Source organism: Myotis daubentonii, chromosome X (assembly GCF_963259705.1).
Source record: "Myotis daubentonii chromosome X, mMyoDau2.1, whole genome shotgun sequence".
In the NCBI taxonomy this organism is placed as follows: domain Eukaryota; kingdom Metazoa; phylum Chordata; class Mammalia; order Chiroptera; family Vespertilionidae; genus Myotis; species Myotis daubentonii.
In genome coordinates, this window is record NC_081861.1 from 137,851,254 (window position 1) to 137,878,518 (window position 27,265).

Here is a 27,265-nt window from a genome sequence, read left to right on the forward strand (position 1 = left end):
AGGGGACCCCCAGCTCCCCGCGGTTGCAGGCTCTGCCCCTGCCCAGGCCTAACGCCTCTGGCCTAGGCGACCAGCCCGGGCGATCGTGGGCTCCGCTTTAGGCCCAGGCAAGGGACCCCTAGCTCCCAGGACTGCCAGCTTAGACCGTGCCCAGCTCCCATCGCTGGCTCCACCCCTACTTCCTGCTATCACTGGCCAGGGCGGCAAAGGCGCCTGATTCTCCGATCATGGCTGGGGGGCAGGGCAAAGGCGGCCCGAGGGTGCCCCCCAGCTCTTAGCTTAGGCTTTTATATATACAGATATCCGAAGAAACCCAAAACAGGGGTAATCACGACCTCATGCCTCAAAATACGGGGCTGCTGCTTCACCCCAGACACACGGCGCGACCCCGAAGGGCGATCGCTCACCCGGACTCGCTGGCATCCCCGCCCGTGCCTCCCGACGGCCGGCCCTCAATGAGGTGAGCGCCTGCCCGACACCTCCCCTTCAACATCTGCCCGATCAGCTCGGCCCGGGAGACACCCCGAGATGAACCAGGGCCCTGGGGACCCATGCATTCCGTCGACGTAGCCGTCGCCCCGTGTGTCCGCACAGGAACCCGCTGCCGGGGCCCAGGTGCCAACTTAATCAATCATCCGTATCGTGTCCGAATTCTGGACGCGGGGATGGACGATCGATGCCCACGCGGGGGGGGGGGGGGCGGGGGGAGCCCTTTCGGATTCAGTCGTGAGCCTCTGGGACGGCCCCGTCCGTCTGGTCCGGGTCACGGAGGCCCCATGTGCAACATGTCGCAACGCATTTGCCTTTCAATCCTTCCTGTCTCTCCCGCCACCGGAATGTCCGTTATTCCGTCCCCCACGGAGCGCCCGGCCCCGCCCCCCTCCCCTGGGGCCGCGTCGAAGGCGAGAACGCTGTGTCCACATGCCAGCCGCTTCGCACATGAAACGTCAAAGACATGGCGGTGGGGTCTACGGTTCGGGGTCACTGGGCGGAAGAGTCTCCATCCGTGAAGGCGTCCTGATTCTTGTTTGGAACGTTTGCAGCCGTGCCTACAGTCTGTCCTAAGAAAAGGGGAATATGCTAATTAGACCGGGAGACCGTCCGGGCGTCCTTCCGGACACAGCCATGGTGGCACGGCCAAAGCAGAGGCAGTTAGGGGCGATCAGGCCGGCAGGGGAGGGCAATTGGGGGTGATCAGGCAGGCGGGGGGGCAGTGGGTGGTGATCAGGCTGGCAGGAGGGGTAGTTGGGGGCGATCTGGCCAGCAAGGGGGGGAAGTTGGGGGCGAGCAGGCCGGCAGGCAGTCAGGTGAGCAGGTAGGAGCCAGCAGTCCCTGATTGCAAGAGGGATTGGGCCTAAACCAGCAATCGGACGTCCCCCGAGGGGTCCCAGATTGGAGAGGGTGCAGGCCGGGCTGAGGGACAACTCCACCCCCCGTGCACGAATTTTGTGCACTGGGCCACTAGTCTATATATATAAAAGCCTACTATGGTAAGTGTCTGACAATTGAACCAGTCGCTATGACCTACACTGACCACCAGGGGGCAGACATTCCGACTGGTAGGTTAGCTTGTGCTGGGGTCCGGCCGACGGGGACTGGGCGAGACGGGCCGGACACGCCCTGGAGCCCTCCCACGGTCCCACCCGGGCGGCCAACCTCCCGGGGTTATTGTTATTATATCATCATGTTGTTATTGTTCATTTATTAACCCATTTATATATTATTTTCATATACATTTTGCTAATTTTCTTTCATCCCTGACACTTCTATGATAAAGGGCGAACAGCGATATTAAAATATTTCTTCTCATTCATTTCCTTTCAATGTGCACGGATCCGTGCACTAGTTCCTCTAATAAACACCAGTTTTATAAAAATAACAATATTCCAGAGTTTTCAACCACCAGGAATAATCTATCAGAACTCATTCCTAGTCACCCAACTCACCGTGTGTGACACGTTGAAGGTAGCCATGATGTGGATTGAGTTATTAATCCCGATGACAGAAAGGGATGCTACCTAATGTGTGTGTGTGTGGGGGGGGGGGGGAATGAGAGAGAGAGAGAGAGAGAGAGAGAGAGAGAGAGAGAGAGAGAGAGGGTGCATTAGATTGACAATCATTAAACTACGGAGGTCTGATTCGTGCACCAGTGGGGTCCCTCGGCCTGGCCTGTGGGGATTGGGCCAAAACCCACTCTCTGACATCCCCCGAGGGGTCCCGGATAGCGAGAGGGCTCAGACCAGGCTGGGGGACCCCACCGGTGCACGATCGGGCCTGGGGAGGGCTCCAGGGCAAGTCCAGTCCCTATCGGCCAGACCCCAGCACAAGCTAACCTACCGGTCGGAGCATCCGCCCCCTGGTGGCCAGTGCACATCATGGCGACTGGTCGAACGGACGGTCGGACACCTAGCATATTAGGCTTTTATATACCTAGATTAAGGCAGAGAGAATACTATTTAGTTAGAAATATCTCGAGCATTGGCAAAACGTTATGTGTTCCTCCCTAAATTTCTCCAATTTCTGCTTCCCTTAATTGTAACGTCTACTCACCTCCGCGGCTCTGCGATCTGTCCGCTGGGGGGCCGACACCTCCCTCTGTGGGGCAGCACTCGGAGCTCTTCCCCAAGGCCCAGACCTAGCTTTTACAGGGACAGTCTCTCCCCATGAAGGCGAGAGCACTTCCCAGGGGACCACGCGGGGAGCGGGCGCATATTTGTGCCTCGCGAGGCTCAGAAACCAGTGAGCATTCCTGCCTCACGGGTGCAGGGCATGACGTAGCCGACGCCACCCCCCAAACCCGCCCTCGGGGGACACCTAGCATCCTTCGCTTCTGACGGATCCCGACCACATTAGCTCAGAGCCACGTCGACAGTCCACCGATTTACTGCTAAAAGGGTTCATCTGTTTGGCGACGGCGTTCTGCTCTATAAATAAACCATCAAGTTAATACGAAGAGAGAAACGGCGGGGGGAACGGGGGGCCAAGATAACGTCGAGCGTTAGCATTGCGGATGGAACTCTGTGCCTCAAGGTGCTGCGTCCCCGTGTTGACGGATGGGTTCTGTGTTCGATTCACGTCCCGCATATCCCCTCGTAGTGGATCACACGTCCGAGTGGTCGAAGGCCTCAGACTCAGCCCCCAGCTTTTCATCTGATCCCCAGCAACACGAGAACTCGACCAACATAACTTCCCTTCTTCTCTTTTAAATACAGTTTTACTAGAGGCCCGGTGCACGAATTCGTGCACCAGTGGGGTCCCTCGGCCTGGCCTGCAGGATTGGGCCGAAACTGGCTCTCTGACATCCCCCGAGGGATCCTGGATCGCGAGAGGGCACAGGCCAGGCCGAGGGAGCCCACCGGTGCATAATTGGGGCTGGGCAGGGACTGTAGCGGGGCTCCAGGGCATGTCAGGCCTGTCTCGCCCAGTCCTGATTGGCTGCACCCCAGCTGTAAGCTAATCTACTGGTTGGAGAGTCTGCCCCCTAGTGGTCAGTGCACATAATAGCAACTGGTTGACTGTCTGCACCCTGGTGGTCAGTGCACGTCATAGCGACTGGTCGACTGCACCCTGGTGGTCACTGCACGTCATAGCGACTGGTCGATCCGTCGACTGTCTGCCCCCTGGTGGTCAGTGCACGTCATAGCGACTGGTCGATCCGTCGACTGTCTGCCCCCTGGTGGTCAGTGCACGTCATAGCGACTGGTCGATCTGTCGACTGTCTGCCCCCTGGTGGTCAGTGCACTGCACGTCATAGCAACTGGTCGATCCGTTGACTGCCCCCTGGTGGTCACTGCACGTCATAGCAACTGGTCGATCCGTTGACTGTCTGTCCCCTGGTGGTCAGTGCATGTCATAGCGACTGATTGATCCGTCGACTGTCTGCCCCCTGGTGGTCAGTGCACATCATAATGACTGGTCAACTGCCCCCTGGTGGTCACTGAACGTCATAGCGACTGGCCGACCAGTCGACCATCTGCCCCCTGGTGGTCAGTGCACGTCAGTGTTCCCTGCGCTAATCTCCAGCTCTCCGATCGAGTTTGTTCCGCCCGGATCACCTCCGTGCCCATTAGAACATCGTGCACCGAGGCCCCATACCCAACTCTCGACGTCAATGGGCTCCCAACCCCTCCCCATCGACACTCGACTCCAACAACATGCCCTCACCCCAGACAGCCGGTCCTCGTAAGGACAGCTCTGCCAAGGCACTGAAATTTGTTTTGGCTTCAAAAAGGAGCCGCTTATTGGCTATTAAGTGCCGGACAGCGGCTATCCACGGAGGAGTCGTGTTCTATGCCGCCCCCAGGAAGGAGAGAAGCAAATAAATCGATGCCGGAAAGTGGCTGCTCGCCCCCAGAGACTCCCCGCCCGACGCCCGCGCCTTCGAAACGAACGCCTGGCGAAGGGCGGGCGTGCCGCCTGCCAGCGCCGGGCTCGCCTCTTGGCTTGCTTTCCCCGGAGCGAGGCTGTCATTTCGCTCCCCTTTTCAAGTTGGAAAATCGATGCTCAAGTTAAGCGACTCCTCTCCGTTGATGCCAAAAGGGAAAGAAAAAAAATCACGGTTGATAGTGAGACGCGGAGGCAAACCAAATGTTCCAGTTCGAGGCCCGGCCAACACCAGCCCAACCTACGTATTTTCTTGCGTTTTAGGGAGGTATCATTGATGAGTAAAACTGCGAGATATTTAAAGTGACAGCATGATGGTCTTTTTAAAAAATATCAATAGTGGTGAGCACATTACAGATGTTCCTCCTTCCCGCCCACCCCCTCATCAAAGCGATAAAAAGCAAGGACCCCCCACTTCAGTGGTTTAGCGTCGACCGATTCTCGGTCAGGGCACGTGCCTGGGTTGCAGGCTTGATCCCCAATCAAGGAGGCATCCAATCGATGATTCAATCAAGGAGGCAGCCAATCGATGATTCTCTGTCATCATTGATGTTTCTATCTCTCTCTCCCTTCCTTTCTGAAATCAATAAAAAACATACGTATCTATATATATAAAAGCCTAAGCAACAGTTATGACCAGTCGACCGGTCGCTATGACACGCAATGACCACCAGGTGCCTCATCATGGATGTTTCTATCTCTCTCTCCTTTCCTCTCTGAAATCAATAAAAAATACAGATCTATCTATCTATCTATCTATATGAAAGCCTAAACGACCGTTATGACCAGTCGACCAGTCGCTATGACACACAATGACCACCAGGTGCCTCATCATGGATGTTTCTATCTCTCTCTCCTTTCCTCTCTGAAATCAATAAAAAATACAGATCTATCTATCTATCTATCTATCTAAAAGCCTAAACGACCGTTATGACCAGTCGACCGGTCGCTATAACGCTCACTGACCACCAGGGGCCTCATCATGGAAGTTTCTATATCTCTCTCCCGCTCCCCTCCTCTCTGAAATCAATAAAAATATATTAAAAAGCAAACAACGCCCCCGTTCAAAAAAACACACACCCCAACATTATTTGAGAAACAGGGATGATGGCCATGCCAGTGCCTCATCTCTTGCCTCAACCTCTTGCATTTGGGGTGGAATGCCGTGTTTTCACGCATCGTGACTTCAAAACGTGAATATCCTGTTTCAAGGCAACGTACCCCATTTTTTAGACGAAACAGCCAAGAAATTAGCCGGTTCTAAGTCCCAAAGTATTCCACGTTGCAAACCTGGCCAGGGAGGTGCTGGGAGAGGGGGTTTATCGAAAGCATGCCCGCTGAGTCCCAATCATGTTTTATTTTATTTTTTCCGATTGCCATGCAGAATTGGCAATGCCGTGGAACTGAAGACCTAAGTGTCATCTGTTTTTCCCCAGGAGGCAGAGAAAAAGGAATCCGTGCCGCACCCCAGACGCTCTCCCACTCTCCTGAGACATTTAACGAAGATCCTCAGAGCAGAGAAGCAAGAAGAGAATCCTGTCCTGCCGGCTGCCCGTGACCCTCGTACCAAGAACCAGTGATCTCATGACGCTAAATCCGGTATTATTTACATTAAAAACACGGGGAGGACAGTTTGGGCAGGACCTTTAGGACGGACAATTCTCTTAAACATGAAGGATGCGTTTCTTGCCCGGCCGGCGTGGCTCAGTGGTTGAGCTTCGACCTGCGGACTCAAGGGTCCCGGGTTCGATTCCCGGTCAAGGGCACAGGCCCGGGTTGCGGGCTGGATCCCCAGCAGGGGGCGTGCAGGAGGCAGCTGATCTGTGATTCTCTTTCATCATGTATGTCTCTCTCTCTCTCTCTCCCTCTCCCTTCCTCGCTGAAATCAATAAAAATATATTAAAAACAAAGAGATGCGCTATCCCTGGCTGGCCACAGGAGGGCGCCTTCATTTGAACGTAGAAACCCCGTTTGCTTCCATTTCTGGGGACCACAGGCACGCACAAACACACACACACACACACACACACACTCACACACACACACACTCACATACACACACACTCACACACACACACACACACACACACACACACACGTCGGCAATTAGGAGGGAGAAACCCACGTCCAAAACAGACCCAGCTGCTTTCCGACGGGAAACAAGCATTGCTACCCCGACAAGAGGGAGACGGCGTACAAGCAATGGCTACAAGATCGACGCGATCTTTAGAGAATTCACCTGAATAAGAAATGCGCAAGGTACCAGCAGCAGGTCTCTGAGAAGTATCGTGTAGGGTTTAAAATACCGACGTCATTTTCCTCTATAATAAAAGCCTAATAGGCTAAGTGTCCAGTTATCCGTTCAACCAATCAAAGCGTGATATGCTCATGATATGCTAAGGCCGCTCAACCGCTCGCTATGACGTGCACTCACCACCAGGGGACAAACAGTCAATCAGCTGACCAGTCGCTATGACGGGCACTGACCACCAGGGGGCAGACAGTCGACGGGTTGACCGGTCGCTATGACGTGCACTGACCACCAGGGGGCAGACAGTCGACGGGTTGACCGGTCGCTATGACGTGCACTGACCACCAGGGGGCAGACAGTCGACGGGTTGACCGGTCGCTATGACGTGCACTGACCACCAGGGGGCAGACAGTCGACCGGTCGACCAGTCGCTATGACGGGCACTGACCACCAGGGGGCAGACAGTCGACGGGTTGACCGGTCGCTAAGACGTGCACTGACCACCAGGGGGCAGACAGTCGACGGGTCGACCAGTCGCTATGACAGGCACTGACCACCAGGGGGCAGACTCTCCAACCAGTAGGTTATCTTGCTTCTGGGGTCTAGCCAATCGAGACAGGGCGAGACAGGCTGGACACCCCCTGAGCCCTCCTGAGTCCCTCCCCAGCCCCAATCGTGCACCAGTGGGGTCCCTCAGCGTAACCTGCACCCTCTCGCAATCCGGGACCCCTCTGGGGATGTCGGAGAGCCGGTTTCGGCCCGATCCCGCAGGCCAGGACCAGGGACCCCACTGGTGCACGAATTCTGGCCTCTATTAGGATCAAATAAAAGGGGTTCAGATTCCCTCCTCCCACCAGGTACGAGCCCTTGACCGAATTCGAACCCGGGACCTTTCGGTCCACAGGCCGATGCTCTATCCATTGAGCCACACTGGCCAGGGCCAATTCCCCTACGCTTTGTTAAGAGTTGCTTGGAGTATTGTCTTTCTTTCTTTCTTTCTTTTTAAATATATTTTTATTGATTTCAGAGAGGAAGGGAGATGGAGAGAGAAACATCAACGATGAGAGAGAATCATGGATCGGCTGCCTCCTGCACGCCCCCTACTGGGGATCGAACCCACAACCCAGGCATGTGCCCTTGATTAGAATCGAACCCGGGACTCTTCAGTCCACAGGCTGACGCTCTATCCACTGAGCCACACCGGCTGCCGGGGTCCAACCCCAGCAGGTCCAGGGGTTCCCAAAGGTGTGGACGGAGTCGGCGAAGAAGGAATGACACGGAGACAGCGTTCAGTTGATCAGCAGCCTAGCCAGGATCTCCAGCCAAGTTCTGGTCTCGATCTCCAGAGAGGTTCTGCTTCAGATCTCCAGCCAGGTTCAGTCACCAGGTTCTAGTCAGGTTCTCTTGCCAATTTCTGTAGTCAGGTTCAGTCCAGGATCTATTGCCATGTTCTCTCCAGCGAAGTTCTTCTGTCTCCAGGCTCCGTGTAGGTTCTGTCTTCTGAATTCTGTCTCCTGAGTTCTGTGTTCTAAGTTCTGAGTGTTTCTGTCTTGTTACATCTGTATTTATACCAGTTGATTCAATCCTATCAATCTCTATTACAAAGGTTAGGGTGTTTCTTATCTCCATTCCAGGGAGAAAAGATTATGTAGCTTAAGCATGATTGTTCATAGTTAAAGTGATTAATTACCCGCCTGGCACTTAGTTGAGGGGTTTTATTCCCCAGAACGTTCTGTGTAGGTTCTGTGCCTAGGCTCTGTCTCTCTTGGTCCTGTCTTCCAAGCCCTGTGTCCTAAGTTCTGTTTTCTGAATTCTGTCCCTTTCTGTCTTGTTACATCTGTATTTATACCAGTTGATTCAATCCTATCAATCTCTATTACAAAGGTTAGGGCGTTTCTTATCTCCATTCCAGGGAGTAAAGATTATGTAGCTTAAGCATGATTGTTCGTAGTTAAAGTGATTAATTACCCGCCTGGCACTTAGTTGAGGGGTTTTATTCCCTCCCTAACTTCAGGGGAAAATCCCTACCTGGGGATTCAACCTTTCTCGGAGAGGTGACCTTGGTTAAAACACAGCGCCAAGAAGGTGAGCAAACATATTAAGAACCGTATGCCATATATGCCAGGTCCCTTGAAACAGCAAGGATGGACCGGCTCCCGGCAACCGGCCAGGGCTTGAGGTACTGTTTCTCAGACACCACCCTGGGAAAAGGCAATGCCTTATCTCTAGGATCTCGATGCTGACAGATTCGGAGTTTAATTCTCCGAGAAAGGAAGCAGGGATTTCAACACGTGTGGGCCCCTTGCTTCTGCGAAGAGCTGAGGGAAGGGCATCCCAAGAGATAGACACAGCAGCGCCGTGTACCATCGCTACGATTCGGAAAACAGCCTACGTGCCCACCAGCAGACACGCGGATTACAGAGCCGTGGTCCTTCGACGCCGTGGAATACTACGCAGCACTGAAAAAGGAAAGGTCTCTTCCCACGTCCAGCCGCACGGAGGGACCTGGACCGCAGGACGCTGAGCGAAATCGGGCAGTCGGAGAAAGACACGTGTCCCCTGACCTCACTCATTCGTGGGACCTAACGGACAACATAAACTGATGTACAAAAATGGGCCCACAGACGTAGAAGCGTGAACAGACCGTCCAACCTCAGAGGGGAGCCGGGGAGGGTGGGGGCGTGGGAAGAGATCAACCCAAGGACTTGTCTGCATGTATGCGTCACCCATGGACACAGACAATAGGGGGGTGAGGGCCTGGGGCGGGCCACGAGGGGTCAATGGGGAGGTGAAAGGGGACATGTCATACGTTCAACAGGAAATATCCTACATCATAAAAGGCCAATATGCAAATCAACCGAAAGGCGGAACGGCCAGGCGCTGTGACGTGCACTGACCACCAGGGGGCAGACGCTCGATGCAGGAGCTGTCCCCCGGTGGTCCGCGCGCTCCCACAGGGGGAGCGCTGCTCAGCCAGAAGCCGGGTCACGGCTGGCGAGCACGAAGCCATCCGTCGGACATCCCCCGGGGCTCCGGGCCTGCGAGAGGGCTCAGTCCGGGCTGAGATTCCCCCACAAGTGCACGAATTTCGTGCACCAGGCCTCTAGTTAAATAAATAAATGTCAACGCCAAGGACACAGTCTCCCCAGGCGAGGGAGTCGTAGGGCTGGCTGGTACAGATGCACCAACTCAGCGGTCGGCAAACCGCGGCTCGGGAGCCACGTGCGGCTCTTTGGCCCCTTGAGTGTGGCTCTTCCACAAAACACCGGCTTCAATCGCACTGCACGTGCGTGCCCGCAGGCGGTGTTTTGTGGAAGAGCCGTGGTTGGCCGAACACGGGGCGACGGGGACTTCTCAGCCCTCTCCATTATTATTTTCTTCCTTTCTTCTTAAAATAAATATATCTTTTTATTGATGTCAGAGAGTGAGGGAGAGGGAGAGAGAGAGAAACATCCGTGATGAGAGAGAATCAGGCATCGGCCGCCTCCTGCACGCCCCACCACTGGGGATCGAGCCCGCAACCCCGGGCATGTGCCCTTGACGGGGAATCGAACCCGGGACCCTGCTGGCTCCTGGGTGGGCGCTCACCACTGAGCAACACTGGCCCATCTCGCCTTCAAATTCCAAGGTCCTGTAAGAACAAGGGTGAGCATTGTACTGGGCATCAGATGATGAGTCTGAGAGAACCCCGTTTTCCCTGCATGGGCCCCTTCTAGCCCACCCTCACCCCCCCTCAGACCTCCACCCCCCCCCTCATTGTCCGGGTCCACGGATCTCGCATAGACGCACACACATTCTTCGATAGATCTCTTCCCACCCACCCACCCTCCCCGCCTTTACATAGGAGCTTTCCCTGGGCCCCGACTCCCGGGGAACCTCGGCACCTGCTGTTCCGTCCTCTCGTCCCACTTGGCACCCCCATCAGCGTGTGGCCCACGGCCCCGGCGATAGGCTCAGCCACCTCCCGTCTCTGGAGCCCTTGACCACGGACGGCCCTTTCCAATCCTTTACCCGGCCTCCTCGCCATGGCTCAGCACCCCTTGGCGTGACAGTTGCGTGTCCTTGAGCCCTGAGCAGGGGCCCTTCCGTGTCCACCAGGAAACACGCACACGGGGGATCCCGGCCGAGGCCAGAACACGGCCTGCCCAGGAGACGGAAGCGGGCAGAGGCGTGTGCGACCTTCAGAACATGCCCCACGCGGTGACACGTGGAGAGAGAGGCGTCCTCCCGCTACTCTATCGCTTCTAAACCTCGCCCGCTGCGTTCCGTCCCTGGACAGAATGCCAACGGTACGAGAATCAGCCTGCTTGATTTCAGATCACGGTGGCTTTGATCATGCTGGCGAAAATGTCACCGTGATCGTCAAATATATTTTTTAAAATATGTTTTATTGATTTTTTTACACAGCGGAAGGGAGAGGAATAGAGAGTTGGAAACATCGATGAGAGAGAAACACAGATCAGCTGCCTCCTGCACACCCCCTACTGGGGATGTGCCCGCAACCCAGGTACATGCCCTTGACCGGAATTGAACCCGGGACCCTTCAGGCCGCAGGCCGATGCTCTATCCACTGAGCCACACCAGTTAGGGCGAACATCAAATATATATATATATTTTAATATATGTTTTATTGATTTCAGAGAGAAGAAGGGAGAGAGAGAGAGAGAGAGAGAAACATCCCTGATGAGAGAGAATCCTGGACCGGCTGCCTCCTGCACGCCCCCTGCTGGGGATCAAGCCCACAACCCGGGCATGTGCCCTTGATGGGACTCGAACCCGGGACCCTTCAGAGACAGTGCTTGCAAAGCTAGAGGAGTCGTTGGCACGCAGGAGAATCATCCGTGTGCATGCACGCCTCCTGCTCCAAGCAGAGTGACGGTCTGTGCAGATGGCAGACCGAGTCGGCGGCTACGTAGGAACACACCCAACAGGTCTGCCTCACGCCCTAATGAGGAGCCCTGGGGGCACCCCGACACCTTCCCGTTCGTCTCTTTGTTCTGTCATGAAGCTCTGGTGATGATCCAGGCGCGAGACACCAGGAGCCGGGACTTCCCAGAGACGAGAGACACAGGCCAAATATTTAGACTTTGGGTTAAAAAAACAACAACAGCAGCACAACGGCACTTGGAAATGTGTAGAAAGGGAGGTTAAAAATTAATGGGCCACTAATTGCTACGGCAACGGGAAATTGCTCTCTCGCTGTTGGCTTCATTAGAGAACAAGAAAATTACAGGGCGAGTGAACGAATGTTCCCCGACTGCTCTCTCCAGAAAGAAAAGACCCCAAAAAACCCAGACATAGAGGGGTGGGAGTCTGCACCCATGAACCAAGAGGTCCCGGGTTCGATTCCCGGTCAGGGCACATGCCCGGGTTGCGGGCTTGATCCTCAGGAGGGGGCGTGTAGAAGGCAGACGATCCACGATTCTCTCTGGTCATGGATGTTTCTCTCTCTCCCTGCCTCTCTGAAATCAATATAAACATATTTAAAAAATATATATATTTCTGTTATCACCACGGAGGGTGGTAGCTCATAAGACAGAGAGAAACATCGATGTGAGAGAAACACATCGATTAGTTGCCTCCTGCACGCGCCCCGACCAGGGCCCGGGTCCGGGAGGTGCCTGCAACCCGGGCGTGTGCCCTTGATGAGAATCGAACCCAGGACCCTTCACTCCGCCGGCCGACGCGCTATCCACTGAGCCACACAGGCCAGGGCGCACTTTGCTCTATTCAGTGGTGCTGGTCCAAATGGCCTTCGTTCGGGGTGACGTGTCTTCAGGGATCGTGGTGAGCCTGATCGCCCCTAACTGCTCTCCCCTGCCGGCCTGATCACCCCTAACTGCTCTCCCCTGCCGGCCTGATCGCCCCTAACCGCCCTCCCCTGCCGGCCTGATTGCCCCTAACCGCTCTCCGCTGCCAGCCTGATCGCCCCTAACTGCTCTCCCCTGCCTGCCTGATCGCCCCTAACTGCCCTCCCCTGCCGGCCTGATCGCCCCTAACCGCCCTCCCCTGCCGGCCTGATCGCCCCTAACCGCTCTCCGCTGCCGGCTTGATCGCCCCTAACTGCTCTCCCCTGCCAGCCTGATTGCCCCTAACTGCTCTCCCCTGCCGGCCTGATCGCCCCTAACCGCCCTCCGCTGCCGGCCTGATTGCCCCTAACCGCTCTCCGCTGCCAGCCTGATCGCCCCTAACTGCTCTCCCCTGCCTGCCTGATCGCCCCTAACTGCCCTCCCCTGCCGGCCTGATCGCCCCTAACCGCCCTCCCCTGCCGGCCTGATCGCCCCTAACTGCCCTCCCCTGGGCCAGGGATTGAGCCTGCAACTGAGGCACCTGCCCTTGACCAGGAATCGAACCCAAGACCGTCCGGTCCTCGGCCCGACGCTCTACCCACTGAGCAAAACTAGCCAGGGCCAGCCTGCCATCATTTTGAAGGTCATCCACCCCTGTGGTGGGAACCCAGCGATGCACCGGACTGCAGTCCTTCGAACCGGCCTCCCGATAAACATCCAAGGTGAAATCAGCCGATTTTTAAAAAAAAAATCGCTGCCACCAATGTGAGACCCAAACCAGCGGGTTCGTGTGTTGGCAGCCGCTGGGCCCTGGACGGCTTGGTGTTCAACGGCCCCCAGGCCCGGCAGCCGGCCGGCCGGACAGCGAGGATCGATCGAGTCTCACACACAAGGACTCAGAAACAGAGCTTCCCTGAGAAAGCGGTGCCTCCCATTAATCTCCCGCGGGCGCGGCGGCACTTACAACGCGTGGATCTATCGGAGACGTGTCGGGAGCCTGTGGCCTCCGGCCCCCGCCGGAGCCATCCATGGATCTCTCGCCGACAAAACGTCCTTTTCCGGGCCGTAAACTTCCTCTTATTTATCTCTTCATCTTCTCCCCGAAGGACACCTGCAAACCAGTCGCGCAGCGTCTGCGGGCTTACTCGGTGGTGATCGCCAGCCTTGCAAACCCAGAGACCCAAAGAGCAAGCAGGAAGCATGGCCTGGAATTCACACTTTAACCAGAAGCGTTTACGGCGGGCAGTCGCGTCCCAGGCCGGCGTCTCCCCCGAGGAGGCCAGCCTTACCTTAACCTGTCTTTTTGCATCGACGGCGACGTTTCGTTGGGATGTACAGGTGACTTCCCTTTTTCCGGTCCCCTCAGGGTGCAGGCATCGGTCTGCGGAGACCCCCAATGCCCTCATCGTTACTGAGTTAAGTGTTTTATATATATATATATATATATATATATATATATATATATATATATATATATATATATAGATACGCACACACACACACACACACACACACACACACACTAGAGGCCCGGTGCACAAAATTCGTGCACCGGTAGTGTCTCTATCCCTGGCCGGCGATCAGGGCCGATTGGCGCCTCCCAGCTGCCCGCTAGGGACTTCCTAGGTTGTTCCATGCAACCCCCTGGTAATCAGGAAACGTCATAGCAAGTGGTCAAACTCCCGGTCGGTCGGACTCCCGCGGGGACAATTTGCCTATTAGCCTTTTATTATATAGGATTTTATTGATTTTCTTTTTTTTACAGAGAGGAAGGGAGCGGGATAGAGAGTGAGAAACATCGATCACACATCCGCAACCAAGGCACACGCCCTTGACCGGAACCGAACCCGGGACCCCTGGCTCCAAAGGCCGAGGCTCTATCCGTTGAGCCGAACCGGCCAGGGCCTGAGTTAACGGCTGACCGTTAACGATCCCGCACCCGCTTATGTAAAAGAAGCAGGTGCCCGTCATTCCACTTTCTATCCAATCCCAGGGGCCTCCCCGCGTGGCTTCCTCCCGCCTCCCTCATGCATCCCCAATGGATTTCACGCGACCCGCTGACCTCTCTATAAAACCGCCATTCTCTGGAACGTGACCCAATCCATTGAGGTTCCGTTTCCTGGGCGTGGTCGACCGTTTGGCTCAAATAAACTCACCAAAATTCCTTACAGGTTTGATTTTTTTTTTTTTTTTACGGCAACACCCTGTGGCTCAGGTTTTCCACATCCCCCGCACCCCTGGGCCCCGCCTCTGGCCTGGAGGGACCCCGGCGAGCCTTCGCCATTCAAAGGTGTCCGCGCGCAAGACGTCCACGCCTGCGGACACTTTTCACGAGTCTATCTGAGCCACGCGGAGGGTCATTTTGCCAGGAAGCAAAATCTCAGCAGAAGGGGAAAATGCTCCGGAAAGAAATAACAGTTTTACCACTTATTTTGTTTTATTGAAATATGCTTTTACGGATTTCAGAGAGGCAGGGAGAGGGAGAGAGAGCAAGCGCTTTTTGGATTTCTGCTACATTTCCATTTGTCTTTTGAAAGGCTCACGAAGTTGGCAATGGGTGCAGACGTCGGGACTTAGGGCAGCGGTTCTCAACCTGTGGGTCGCGACCCCTCTGGGGGTCGAACGACCCTTTCACAGGGGTCGCCTAAGACCGTTGGAAAACACATCTATCATTACATATTGTTTTTGTGATGAATCCCTATGCTTTGATTATGTTCAATTTGTCACCATGAAATTGGGGGTCACCAAAACATGAGGAACTGACTTAAGGGCAATTAACAAAACAAGCCAGCCCTCGCCGGTGTGGCTCAGTGGATAGAGCGTCCGCCTGCAGAATGAAGGGTCCCGGGTTCGATTCCGGTCAAGGGCATATGCCCGGGTTCCCGGTCCGATCCCCAGCATGGGGCGTGCGGGAGGCAGCCGATCGGAGATTCTCTCTCATTCCTGATGTTTCAATCTCTGCCTCTCCCTTTCTCTCTCTGAAATCAACAAAAATATTTTTTAAAAAATAAAAACAGTAACACAAGACAAAAGAGCCCTGGCCTGCGTGGCTCAATGGTTAGAGCATCAGCCCTGACATGTGCCCTCGACCAGGAATCGAACCCTGACCCCCTGGTTCACAGGGCGACGCTCACCACTGAGCCACACCAGCCGGCCGGGCTCGAACCCTGCATTTCGACAGAGTCACAGCAGCAGGAATAGATGTGGAGAAAGGCCGCAAGGTTGGTGAAGGGACTCCTAGGATCCCATCTGCAGAGATGAAAGCCGACAGCGGCTTGGACCCCCCGGTATAAACTCACGAAAGGCCCAGGGAGGGTGCACACATGGCCGGCCGCCAAATCCCAGCTTGCCTCGCCGACGCCCCTTCCCCCACCTCCAGAACGAGGGGGTATCGGACAGACAGACAAAGGAGGTGTCAACCCAGAGGTTCTCAACCTGTGGGTTGCGACCCCTCTGGGGGCCGAACGGCCCTTTCCCAGGGGTCGCCTAAGACCGTCGGAAAACACATCTATCATTACATATTGATTCTGTGATTGATCACTATGCTTTCATGATGTTCCATGTGTCACCCTGAAAATCCATCCTGCCTATCAGATATTTCCATGACGATTCATAACAGCAGCCACACGACAGCGATGACGGAGCCATGAGAATCACTTCATGGTTGGGGGTCCCCACAGCATGAGGAATTGTATTTAAAGGGCCTGAAGGTTGAGAACCACTGTGTGAACCCAACCCGCCGGGCAGACACCAGCACCCAGAAAGCCAGGGGCCGGCTGCCAAGGTTAAAAAAATAAAATAAGAAACTTCTAATGAGCCCCAGAGAAATCACAGCTGACAGTTCTATTAAAGGAGCAGAAATGATGCCCAAGAGAAGAAGCCAAAGGCACCAGAATGAATGACCTACCAAGACGCAAGGGTCTGGCATCTTTATAGCGATGGCCTTGCACAGGCATCCTTCCCAGCGAGGCTAAATCCTTGCAGGCCGCCCCCCGGGGCCTCTCCTGCTGGCCTCTAAGGCATCCTTGCTGCCGGATTTATTGCCCATCAGCCAAAAGTGCCTTTTTTTTCATGGCCTCGGCCGGGGAGAACCAGCCCATCACGGATTCCGAGCCACACGCACAGAACAGGGTCAAGGATTGAAGATTGAACGCAGAGAGGATTGAGTTGTGCGGGGAGATTCTTCAACGACCTCCGTTTGCAAAAATCTCCCTCGGGCATGCGATGGACCCGCTGGAGCAGTGGTTCTCAACCTTCCTTGTTGGGGTCCAACCCCAGCAGGTCCAGGGGTCCCCAAAGGTGTGGACGGAGTCGGCGAAGAGGGAATGACACGGAGACAGCAGCCTTCAGTTGATCAGCAGCCTAGGTAGGTTCTAGCCAGGTTCTAGCCAGGATCTCCAGCCGGGTTCTGTGTTTTATTGTCTTGTTACATCTGTATTTATACCAGTTGATTCCAATCCTATCAATCTCTATTCCAAAGGTTAGGGCGTTTCTGATCTCCATTCCAGGGAGTAAAGATTATGTAGCTTAAGCGTGATTGTTCGTAGTTAAAGTGATTAACTACCCACCTGGCACTTAGTTGAGGGGTTTTATTCCCTCCCTAACTTCAGGGGAAAATCCCTACCTGGGGAAACAACCTTTCTCGGAGAGGTGGCCTTGGTTAAAACACATAGCGCTAAGACGGGGAGCAAACATATTAAGAACAGGATGCCATGCACGCCAGGTCATTGAAACATAGTTCCTCATGTTGTGGTGACCCCCCATTTCATTGTGACAAATAGAGCATCACGAAAGCATAGTGACTCACCACAAAAACGATATGTGTGTTTTCCGATGGTCTTAGGCGACCCCTGTGAAAGGGCCGTTCGACCCCCACAGGGGTCGCGACCCACAGGCTGAGCACCGCTGCGTTGGAGGGAGATGGAGTGTGGCCACTTCCCAGGGCCCAGCAGACACCCCGCTCCCAGGCAGGGATGTGCAAGTTATACACAATCCTTGCGGCCTCGCTGCCGGCCGCCGACAGCAAAATAATGGGGTTCGCGGTGACTGCGGGCTCGGCACCAGCCATGTTCCTAGGAACCCTGCCCATTGGACAAGGGGACTTCCCGTTGGCATCATCCGGTTCTAAAATTGCCAGGAGCAAGGGAGAGGGAGAGAGAGAGGAACATCCAGGATGAGAGAGAATCACGGTTTGGCTGCCTCCTGCACGCCCCCTACTGGGGATCGAGCCCACAACCCGGGCCTGTGCCCTTGACCGGGAATCGAACCCGGAACCCTTCAGACCGCAGGCCGACGCTCTATCCACTGAGCCACACCGGCTAGGGCTTCCCTGGAGATTTAAAGACGTGTCCTGAATTAAATGCTGGAGTCAAGGTTACGAGTGAATCACTGTGTTATCAATCAATGGACAGTGACTGTCATGGTTTGAGTTCCCGAGGACTGGTAGTCTTTGCCGAATTTCATTTTTCTAATTTTTTATTTTTTTTGTTTTGTTAATTTCCCTATTGGTCTTTAGAGATACTGGGAGGGAGTGGGAGAGACACAGAGACACCAACGTGCTAGAGACACACCGATCGGCTGTGCTGACGAGGGCTGGGGACGGAGCCTGCGACCGAGGGACATGCCCTTGACGGGAATCGAACCCAGGACCCTTCAGTGAGCCAGCTGGCCAGGCCATTGCCGAATTCTGAAAAAGGGGCAGAGGCCGATCCTGCCCAGATGGCCATGTCATGCCTCAGAAGCTGACTTGGGATACACTAGAAGCCGGGTGCACGAAATTCGTGCACGATGGTGGTACCTCAGCCCAGTCTGCATCCTCTTGCAATCTGGGACTGCTGGCTCCTAACTGCTCACCTGCCTGCCTGATCACCCCTAACCACTCGCCTGCCTGATCGCCCCTAACCACTCTGTCAGCCTGCCTGATCGCCCCTAACCACTCGCCTGCCTGCCTGATCGCCCCTAACCACTCTGCCAGCCTGCCTGATCGCCCCTAACCACTCGCCTGCCTGCCTGATCGCCCCTAACCACTCTGCCAGCCTGCCTGATCGCCCCTAACCACTCGCCTGCCTGCCTGATCGCCCCTAACCACTCTGCCAGCCTGCCTGATCGCCCCTAAGCACTCGCCTGCCTGCCTGATCACCCCTAACCGCTCGCCTGCCTGCCTGATCGCCCCAAACCGCCTCTGTCTTGGTCCCCGACACCATGGCTTCATCTGGAAGGATGTCCGGAATGACGTCCGGAAGGTCGTTCGGCTGTCCAGTCTCATTAGCATATTACGCTTTTATTATTATAGATTTCTGCACTCCTGCGTGGCATTCTGAATTCACAGCACAGGTAGCATGAGCAAGTGTGGTGCAATGGTCAGTTATGGGTACCGTCTTACACACCAATAGGCTGTTTTTTTTATTTTTTATTTTGTTTTGTTTTGTTTTTTTTACACAAGCGTGTCATTACTGCTCCTCACGACTCACCGTGAACATTTTGGGAAATGCCTGCAGGCCTGACTTGCACCTTTTATTTTAGGGCGGGGCAGTAAGCTACTCCCGCACGAATTCGTGCGCAGGGCTCCTAGTGAGTGTGTGTGTGTGTGTGTGTGTGTGTGTGTGTGTATATATATATATATTTATATATATATATATATATATATATATATATATATATATATATATATTGTCCCAAAATGCACGCAAGAAGTAATTTTGATAGAAAACACAGGTTTATAATTAAAAATTGTAATTTTTTTATTGATTCATAAAGTAGACAGTCTAGGGTTATGTACGGAATAGCACATCAGGTAAATGGCCTCCCCGGCTTTCCTGGCACAGACGCAAAGCCGCGGTCTTCATTGGTCTTCCTTGTCCCTGCTCCTGGGCCATCATTGGTCCTTGGTGATGATTATCGAATTGAAAGGATTGACATCCAAGGGCAACAGATATGAGAATCTGATTCAATCAACCGAGTCCAATCGGGCTTTTATTTGTTGTTGTTGTTGTTAATGATCACGCAGAATTCAAATCTTGCGTGAATTTTGGGACACTATATATATATATATATATATATGTAATTTTTTTTCTTTTAAATATAGAAACACACAGTGAGAAAGACAGGTGGCCAAGGCCCGCCCACGGAATTCTCTGCCAATCTCCAGGCCTCGCCGATGAGAAATGACCGCCGTCGGCCGGGGGGGCTCATTTCCGTAAAAGGGGTTCTCCTTAATTGGGTCAAATTTTCTTTTTTCTTAATTCAGCAGCTTCTGGGAGTGGACGTGTGTGTGTGTGTGTGTGTGTGTGTGATTTTTTCCTTACAAAGCACCACCCCCTTGGAATAGCTAATGGGTGGAAGGTATTCAGGTGCCCGTCCAACCCGCTAAGCATTTACCCGAAAACCAGAGAGACACAAGTCTCACGATCTCACTCACACGTGGAATCTGAAAAGCAAAAATAAACTGACGGACAAAAATAGAACCAGAGACACGGAAGCAAGAACAGACTGTTGAACCTCAGAGGGAAGGCGGGGGAGGGAGGGTGGTGGGAAGAGATCAACCCATGAACTTGTGTGCGTAGATGCATCCCCCGTGGACACAGACTATAGGGGGGTGAAGGCCTGGGGTATGGTCAGAGTGTGCAGGGCTCAGAGGAAGGGGCCAAAGAAGGGAGAAATTTGGGGCACATCTATAATACTCTCAACAATAAAATCAAATTAAAAAAGAAACTCATTGCCTGGCAGTGTGGCTCAGTGGTTGAGCATTGACCTATGCACCAGGAGGTCATGGATGGTTTGATCCCCGGTCAGGGCACATGCCCAGGTTTCGGGCTCCATCCCCAGTAGGGGGTGTGCAGGAGGCAGCCGACCCGTGATTCTCTCTCCTCACGGATGTTTCTCTCTCTCTCTCCCTCTCCCTCCCCTGTCCTCTCTCTCCCAAAGTCAATTTTAAATTTTTTTCAATTTAAAATCCTCCTTGCAACATTTGACATCATGAGATTTGCTGACAACTGCAATATTTTATCTGACCGCTAGAGGCCCGGTGCACGAATTCGGGTTCCTCTGCCCGGCCAGCGATCGGGGCCGATCAGGGCCGGCTGGGAGGAGGGGCCGCGGGAGGTTGTTTGTGGGAGCGCACTGACCACCAGTGGGCAGCTCCTGCCTTGAGCGTCTGCCCCCTGGTGGTCAGTGCATCGTCATAGCGGCCAGTTGACCGGTCATTCGGTCCATGGTTGCAAAGCTCACTTAGGCTTTGATATACATAGAGTGCCTTGCATATGCCTTTCGGAGAGGCGCAGAAATGAAGGACTGTTACCCACATTTACATATTTGCTTAGAAATACATATACTTCCACCTGCCGTTCTTGCTGTTATTGTTACAACAAGTTAATCAGAGAAATGGAGGTGGGGGTGGAGCGTTCCTGGGGATGCTGATTAAGTTGAGTGCTTCCTGTACGATCTGTCAGTGGGGGGTGGGGGGGAGTTGGCGTTGTTCCCACCCTGGGCGCCCCCTGGCACCCTGATCGGCGCTCCATGGGCCAGAGCCCGCTGGCCGCCCGGTTTTATGCGGCCTGCAGGCCCCGGATGCATCTTAACACGTTCAAACAGTTTTCTCCTCAAATCAGAAGAGTATCCATGACGCGGAGAGTGGATGAAATTCCCGTTTTAAGGTCCATAAACAGACAGTGTTATGGAAGTGCAGGCCCGTTCACTGTAGATGAATTGTCCGTGCTGAGTCTTGCACTCATATGGCAGATAGGCCTGGCCGGCGTGGCTCAGTGGTTAAGCGTCAATCTATGAACCAGGAGGTCCCAGGTTCGAGTCCCGGTCAAGGGCACATGCCCGGGTTGTGGGCTCCATCCCCAGTAGGGGGCGTGCAGGAGGCAGCCGGTCCATGATTCTCTCCCATCATGGATGTTTCTATCTCTCCCTCTCCCTTCTTCTTTGAAATCAGTAAAAATATATTTTAAAAAAATATGAGAAGTCTTTGAGTCTTTTGGCCTTTATGTTGAGCCCTGACCAATCCTAGAGAATAAAAGCCTAATATGCGAAGTGTCCGGTCGGCCGGTCGGACATTCAACCAATCAAAGCGTAATATGCTGATGATATGCTAAGGCCGCTCAACTGCCTGCTATGACGTGCACTGACCACCGGGGGGCAGACAGTCGACTGGTCGACCAGTCGCTATGACGTGCACTGACCACCAGGGGGCAGACAGCCAACCAGTCGACCAGCCGCGATGACGTTTTAAAAACCTTAGTATTTCTTTTTCCTTTTAAAAATGATGTTTAACTTTTACCGTGGAAAATATCAAACAGGGACAAAGCAAAGGAAATGGCATAACCCAGAACCCGTCCCCTCCATGGGGGAGGTGGGGGGGCCGGGGAGGGGGTTAGCAATTAGCAATGAGCTGCTGTGCCGTGTCATCTCTCCCTCTACCCACTCCCCATGCCCACACCCTTACTATCTTTACAGTTATTTCGAGATCAAACATGCGTACGTTGAAATACACACAAAACATAACAGCACGGTTCTGACCCCATTTCTCATTCAGGGCAGATGGGCGTTGAATTTTGTGAGAATTTGCTGAGCTTTTACTCCGGTGCTGTTGGACCTAAGAGGCCCAGTTTCCACCCCTAACATCTCGGCTGTCCGTGTCTTTTTATTCATTTATTTTTAATTGGAGACATTTCACTTACTATCTGGCTGGTGCCTCATGCTTTAAAAATGCATTTCTCACTGAACTAGTGATGTCGAGCACATGGTCATGTGTCTACCCGTCGTGTCTATATCAATTTTTAAAGATCAATTATTTTTTTAATCCCTCAGACGAGGATATTTTTTCCATTGATTTTTTTTTTTAAGAAAGAGAGTGGAAGGAAGATTCCCAGTCAATGCACCAAAAAAAACCACAACAAAACATAGAGCTGGAGCCCTCGGACGGGGTTCGATGGAACGTCGGTGCAGTGAGCGTGCGCACGGGGGTCAGACGCCGCCCGGCCAGACGGTGGGAACGGAGATTTAAAATGCACCATTTCAGCCCTGGCCGGTGCGGCTCAGTGGATAGAGCGGCGGCCTGCGGACTGAAGGGTCCCGGGTTCGAATCCGGTCAAGGGCCTGCACCTTGGTTGCGGGCACATCCCCGGTGGGGGGCGTGCAAGAGGCAGCTGATCGATGTGTCTCTCTCATCGATGTTTCTAACTCTCTATGCCTCTCCCTTCCTCTCTGTAAAAAAATCAGTAAAATATATTTTGTAAAAATAAAATAAAATGCACCATTTCACTGAGCTGTCTCCTGCTGCTGTTTCATTTATCTAATCATCGGGCGTCCCTGGTCCCCAGACTGCATATTGGCCTTGAAAGAAAGGCAGACATTGTTTCCGTCTCGACGGAGACGGATTAATCCTCCATCTTCTATTTCCTCCCCACGTGCAACGGACGGAGGCCATTGGATCGCCCTGGGCTTGGGGAAGTGGAAATAAAAACGGTTTATTGAGAGAACACCATGTCGCCGGTACGTCCCTCATCTGCAGGGTGGGAAATCTGTGCATCGATGGAATGAGCTACTGTGGATTCTTTAATTTCTTTTTTTCGTTGTTATTGTTAATCCTCACCTGAGGATATTTTTCCCATTGATTTTTAGGGAGAGAGGGAGAGACAGAGAGAAACATTGATGGGAGAGAAACACATCGATGGGCTGCCTCCTGCACACGTCCGACCTGGGCCTGGTGCGGGGAGGAGCCTGTGCCCTTGGCCGGAATCGAACCCGGGGCCCTTCGGTCCACAGGCCGACGCTCTATCCACTGAGCCACACTGGCTAGGGCAGCTGTGCATTTTTTTAGGGTGCACACCCCTGCCAGAGAGAGAAAAAGAGAAAGGGAGAAGACGAAAGTATCTACCATGAAACCTACATTTATCAAATATGTGACCTGTGGTTGGGTGGTTGGGTGTCATTTGCTGTTTCTGAAAGATTCGTGGCTGATTTCCTCACCTGGGATAGAAATCAAGAACAAGGCAATGAGGCCCTGGCCAGGCTGGCTCAGTGGATAGAGTTGGAGTGTCTGCCCCCTGGTGGTCAGTGCACGTCATAGCGACTGGTCGACCAGTTGACTGCCCCCTGGTGGTCAGTGCACATCATAGCGACTGGCCGACCGGTTGACTGCCCCCTGGTGGTCAGTGCACGTCATAGCGACTGGTCGACCAGTCGACTGTCTGCCCCCTGGTGGTCAGTGCACATCATAGCGAGCGGTTGCGCGGCCTTAGCGTATCATTAGCATATGACACGCTCCCTAAAAAATCAATGGAAAGATAATATATCCGTGGGTGAGGATGAACAAACAAAAAAGAATAAGACGATGAGTGTCTTATTAACCTGTCCTGTCGAATGCCCTGACACTGTCCTCGTCCATTCTACACACAGTTATGGATCGGCCGCCTCCTGCACGCCCCCCACTGGGGATGGAGCCCGCAACCCGGGCCTGTGCCCTGGGCCAGGAATCGAACCCGGGACCCTTCCGTCCGCAGGCCGACGCCCTATCCACTGAGCCACACCAGCCAGGGCCGCAGCCCCCTTTTTAATTGTAGGAACCGAGTGAAAACACGCCGTTTACGCTTCCCGCTAAACAGGACACGTGTACTCCATTCCCCAACGGGCCCCTGTGATCAGAGCCGACCTCCAGCCCTCGCCGAGAATGACGCGTGTAGTTATTGACGAGATCCAAAATGCGGCATTTACTCATGTTTGCGAAGCTCTGAATGGCTGACAGCAGGGAGCCGGGAATAAAGATTTTTCTCAGAAAACCATCTCACAGCAAAGGCGACCCCGAACGTTCCCGCCTGCTGTGGGCAGAGCCAGAAATAGACATGATATTAGGCACAGAGCCGGGTCCCGGTCGGGGTGGGGGAGGGGTTCTTTTGAAAGACGGGGTACCGCTGTGCGTGTGTCGCAAGTAAAAATTTTAAAGGAAATCAAAAAATTGGATGTCGCCCCAGCACTGCTTCCACACACCCCCACCTCCAGCTATCATACCGTGGGGATGAAAGAATTCCTAGCCCTGGCTGGTGTGGCTCAGGGGGTAGCGCGTCGGCCTGCGGGCTGAAGGGCCCCGGGTTCGATTCCGGTCAAGGGCACACGCCCGGGTTGCGGGCTCGATCCCCAGTAGGGGGCGTGCAGGAGGCGGCCGATCGATGCTTGTCTCTCATCCATGTTTCTAACTCTCTATCCCTCTCCCATTCTTCTGTGTAAAGTCAATAAAATATTTTATAAAACCAACGGGACAATATCCTCAGGTGAGGGTTAACGAAATAAAAATAATAAAGTGTAAAAAAAGAAAAAAAGGAGACGGAGGAAGGGAAGGGAACGGAAAGGATGCCATCATGGCATCGGTTAATTTTCTTGTAAGCCAAATTCTGGTAAGATTTGGGGGGTACCATAGTACGGCCAACGTCCCCTCGAATCCAGCCCCTTAACATGGATCCCCTCTGCTGCAAAACAGAGACGCAAGGGTATCTAGCCGTCTCGTCATTTAAGAAACTAGAGGCCCGGTGCATGAATTTCATGCAGGTTCCCCGTCTCTCCACCGCCCTGCCTCTTCCTTGCCTTGCCACCCGTGCGCTGCCACCCCTGTGCACCGGTCGTGTTCCGCGCCGCCCCCTGGTGGTCAGCGCACGTCATAGCAAGAGACAGAACTCCAGCTCACCCAGGTGGTCAACTTGCATATTAGCCTTTCATAGGATTTATATTAGCCTTTTATTATATAGGATTTATATACATTTATATATATATTTATATTTATATTTATACTAGAGGCCTGATGCATGAGATTTGTGCAAGACGAGGCCTTCCTTCCCCCGGCTGCCGGCACCGGCTTCCCTCGCCGCCCCGGCTTCGTCCGGAAGGACGTCCGGTCTAATTAGCATATTACGCTTTTATTAAATATGTATATTTAAAATCATATTCATATTCATATTTATATTCAGTACATTTACATTTCATTCACATTTACGTATTTCTATTGATTTCAGAGCGGAAGGGAGGGGGAGAGAGAGAGAAACATCCGCGATGCGATTGTCTGGGGTCCTGAGAGGTTCTTTCTCTTTCCCGTCGGCCCCCGGCTTTCCGGGTCATGTGTCTGCCCATCGGGTTGGGTTAACTTCTCCTTTTCCCTCCCCTCCTTGCGTGCCCCACAGACACCCCGTCCCAGGCACACCATCACGCCCTCAGCCCCCAGCAACCCCTTCATGGAATCTCTATCCCCTTTATCGTCTTAGGGCTACAATGACCATTTCTCTCCCCCCTGTGCGGGCCTCGCCCCTCCTATCGGTTCTCAGGCAATTTGTGGATCAGACGGCGAGGGAACGTTTGCTGTCGGACGCGCACACGACCATTAAACGTTTCCCCCGAATGCAGAATTAAAACCCCCAAATCGCAGTGTTAACATTCCCTCGCACCCTCGTTAATGCGTAAATCGTGCTCTTAGGGGCTGTATCGGATTGGAGGGATTTTTAAATTTTTTTTTTTTTAAATCCACCGCGTCTGAGAATTTCAGATTTTTTTTAACAGACGGTAAAAGTGAAATTTTTTTTTTTTTTTCCTGGCAGATAGATGAGAGGAACAGAAAACAACAGCTTGGCTTTCTGGGCACGATTCTCGGGACGAGAAAAAAAATATAGACTCGCAGATTGCAGATGAGAAGGAGGGAAAAAGAAACACGAAAATTTATGAATCATGTGTCATATTCCAACGCGAAGCTGTGGAGAGTTTATCCCTGGGAAACGGGCCGTAAGCAAACGCTGCGCATTTGATTCTCATCGGCCCGCTCAGCAGACGCCTTACGGGGAATATCTGTAACGTCTCTCTTAATAATGCATTTTCCTTGTGTTTTATTGGGGCAAATCGGATAAAAATAGCTGCTCTGCACGACGAGCTAGAAACGGCATCGTCAGCTCGTAATTTATGTCTGGGGCCTCGAGCCTCTTTTGGACGCCTGCCTCCTTGCAGATCCTTGAAATTCTAGCCGTCATGTGCACCTATAGGAATATCTATGGTCGTGCCCGGCCGGTGTGGCTCAGTGGTTGAGCCTCGACCTAGGAACCAGGAGGTCCCGGGTTCGATTCCCGGTCAAGGGCACAGGCCCGGGTTGTGGGCTCGATCCCCAGCAGGGGGCGTGCAGGAGGCAGCTGATCTGTGATTCTCTCTCATCATGGATGTTTTTCTCTCTCTCCTCTCCCATCTTCTCTGAAATCAATAAAAATAATAATTTTTAAAAAATGCTGGCTATTGTGTGAACGTACACAATTAATATCCATGCTTACATTCCTGTTGGATCCAGAAAAGCTATTTGATTTACTTCTCGGTTTGGGCTTGTCCGCCGGCCCATCTTCTTGCAAAGCCCCCCTTTTGCTCGACTCACCCATGTCCAGGTATTTAAATATATATATTTTGTTGATTTTATACAGAGAGGAAGGGAGAGGGATAGAGAGTTAGAATCGTCGATGAGAGAGAGAAACAGCGATCAGCCGCCTCCTGCACACCCCCCACTGGGCATGTGCCCACAACCAAGGTGCATGCCCTGGACCAGGAATCGAACCCGGGACCCTTGGTGTGGTTATGGGGGCGGCCTTTCTCTCCACCCTGCCCTGAAGGTGTGCAAAGCGCCGGGAGGTGGTGCCCAGGAGCCACCAACTCGAACCCATGCCCACGTGTCCCCACAAAATGAGAATCTTCTCATCCGGGCCCGAGACCTTGCAGGGGAGGCCACGTGACTTTCTTCCCCTAATTTTGCCAAAGACGTGTTTCCCCGGCCGGCACACCGGGGCGCCCTCGGCTGGTTGCAATCGACTCGCTGGCCCTCCAGCAAGCA

General features: G+C 53.5%; 1 protein-coding gene across 1 annotated transcript in view; it reads right to left on the bottom strand.

Annotated features, from left to right (window-relative positions):
• Positions 1-966: 966 nt before the first annotated feature.
• Positions 967-27,265, bottom strand: part of STS (steroid sulfatase) — a 158,785-nt gene continuing 132,486 nt past the window's right edge. Inside the window, exon 10 of the mRNA XM_059679047.1 lies at positions 967-1,061. Within this exon, the coding sequence (XP_059535030.1) occupies positions 982-1,061 (80 nt within the window). The 3' untranslated portion in view covers positions 967-981. The remainder of the gene's footprint in view (positions 1,062-27,265) is intronic.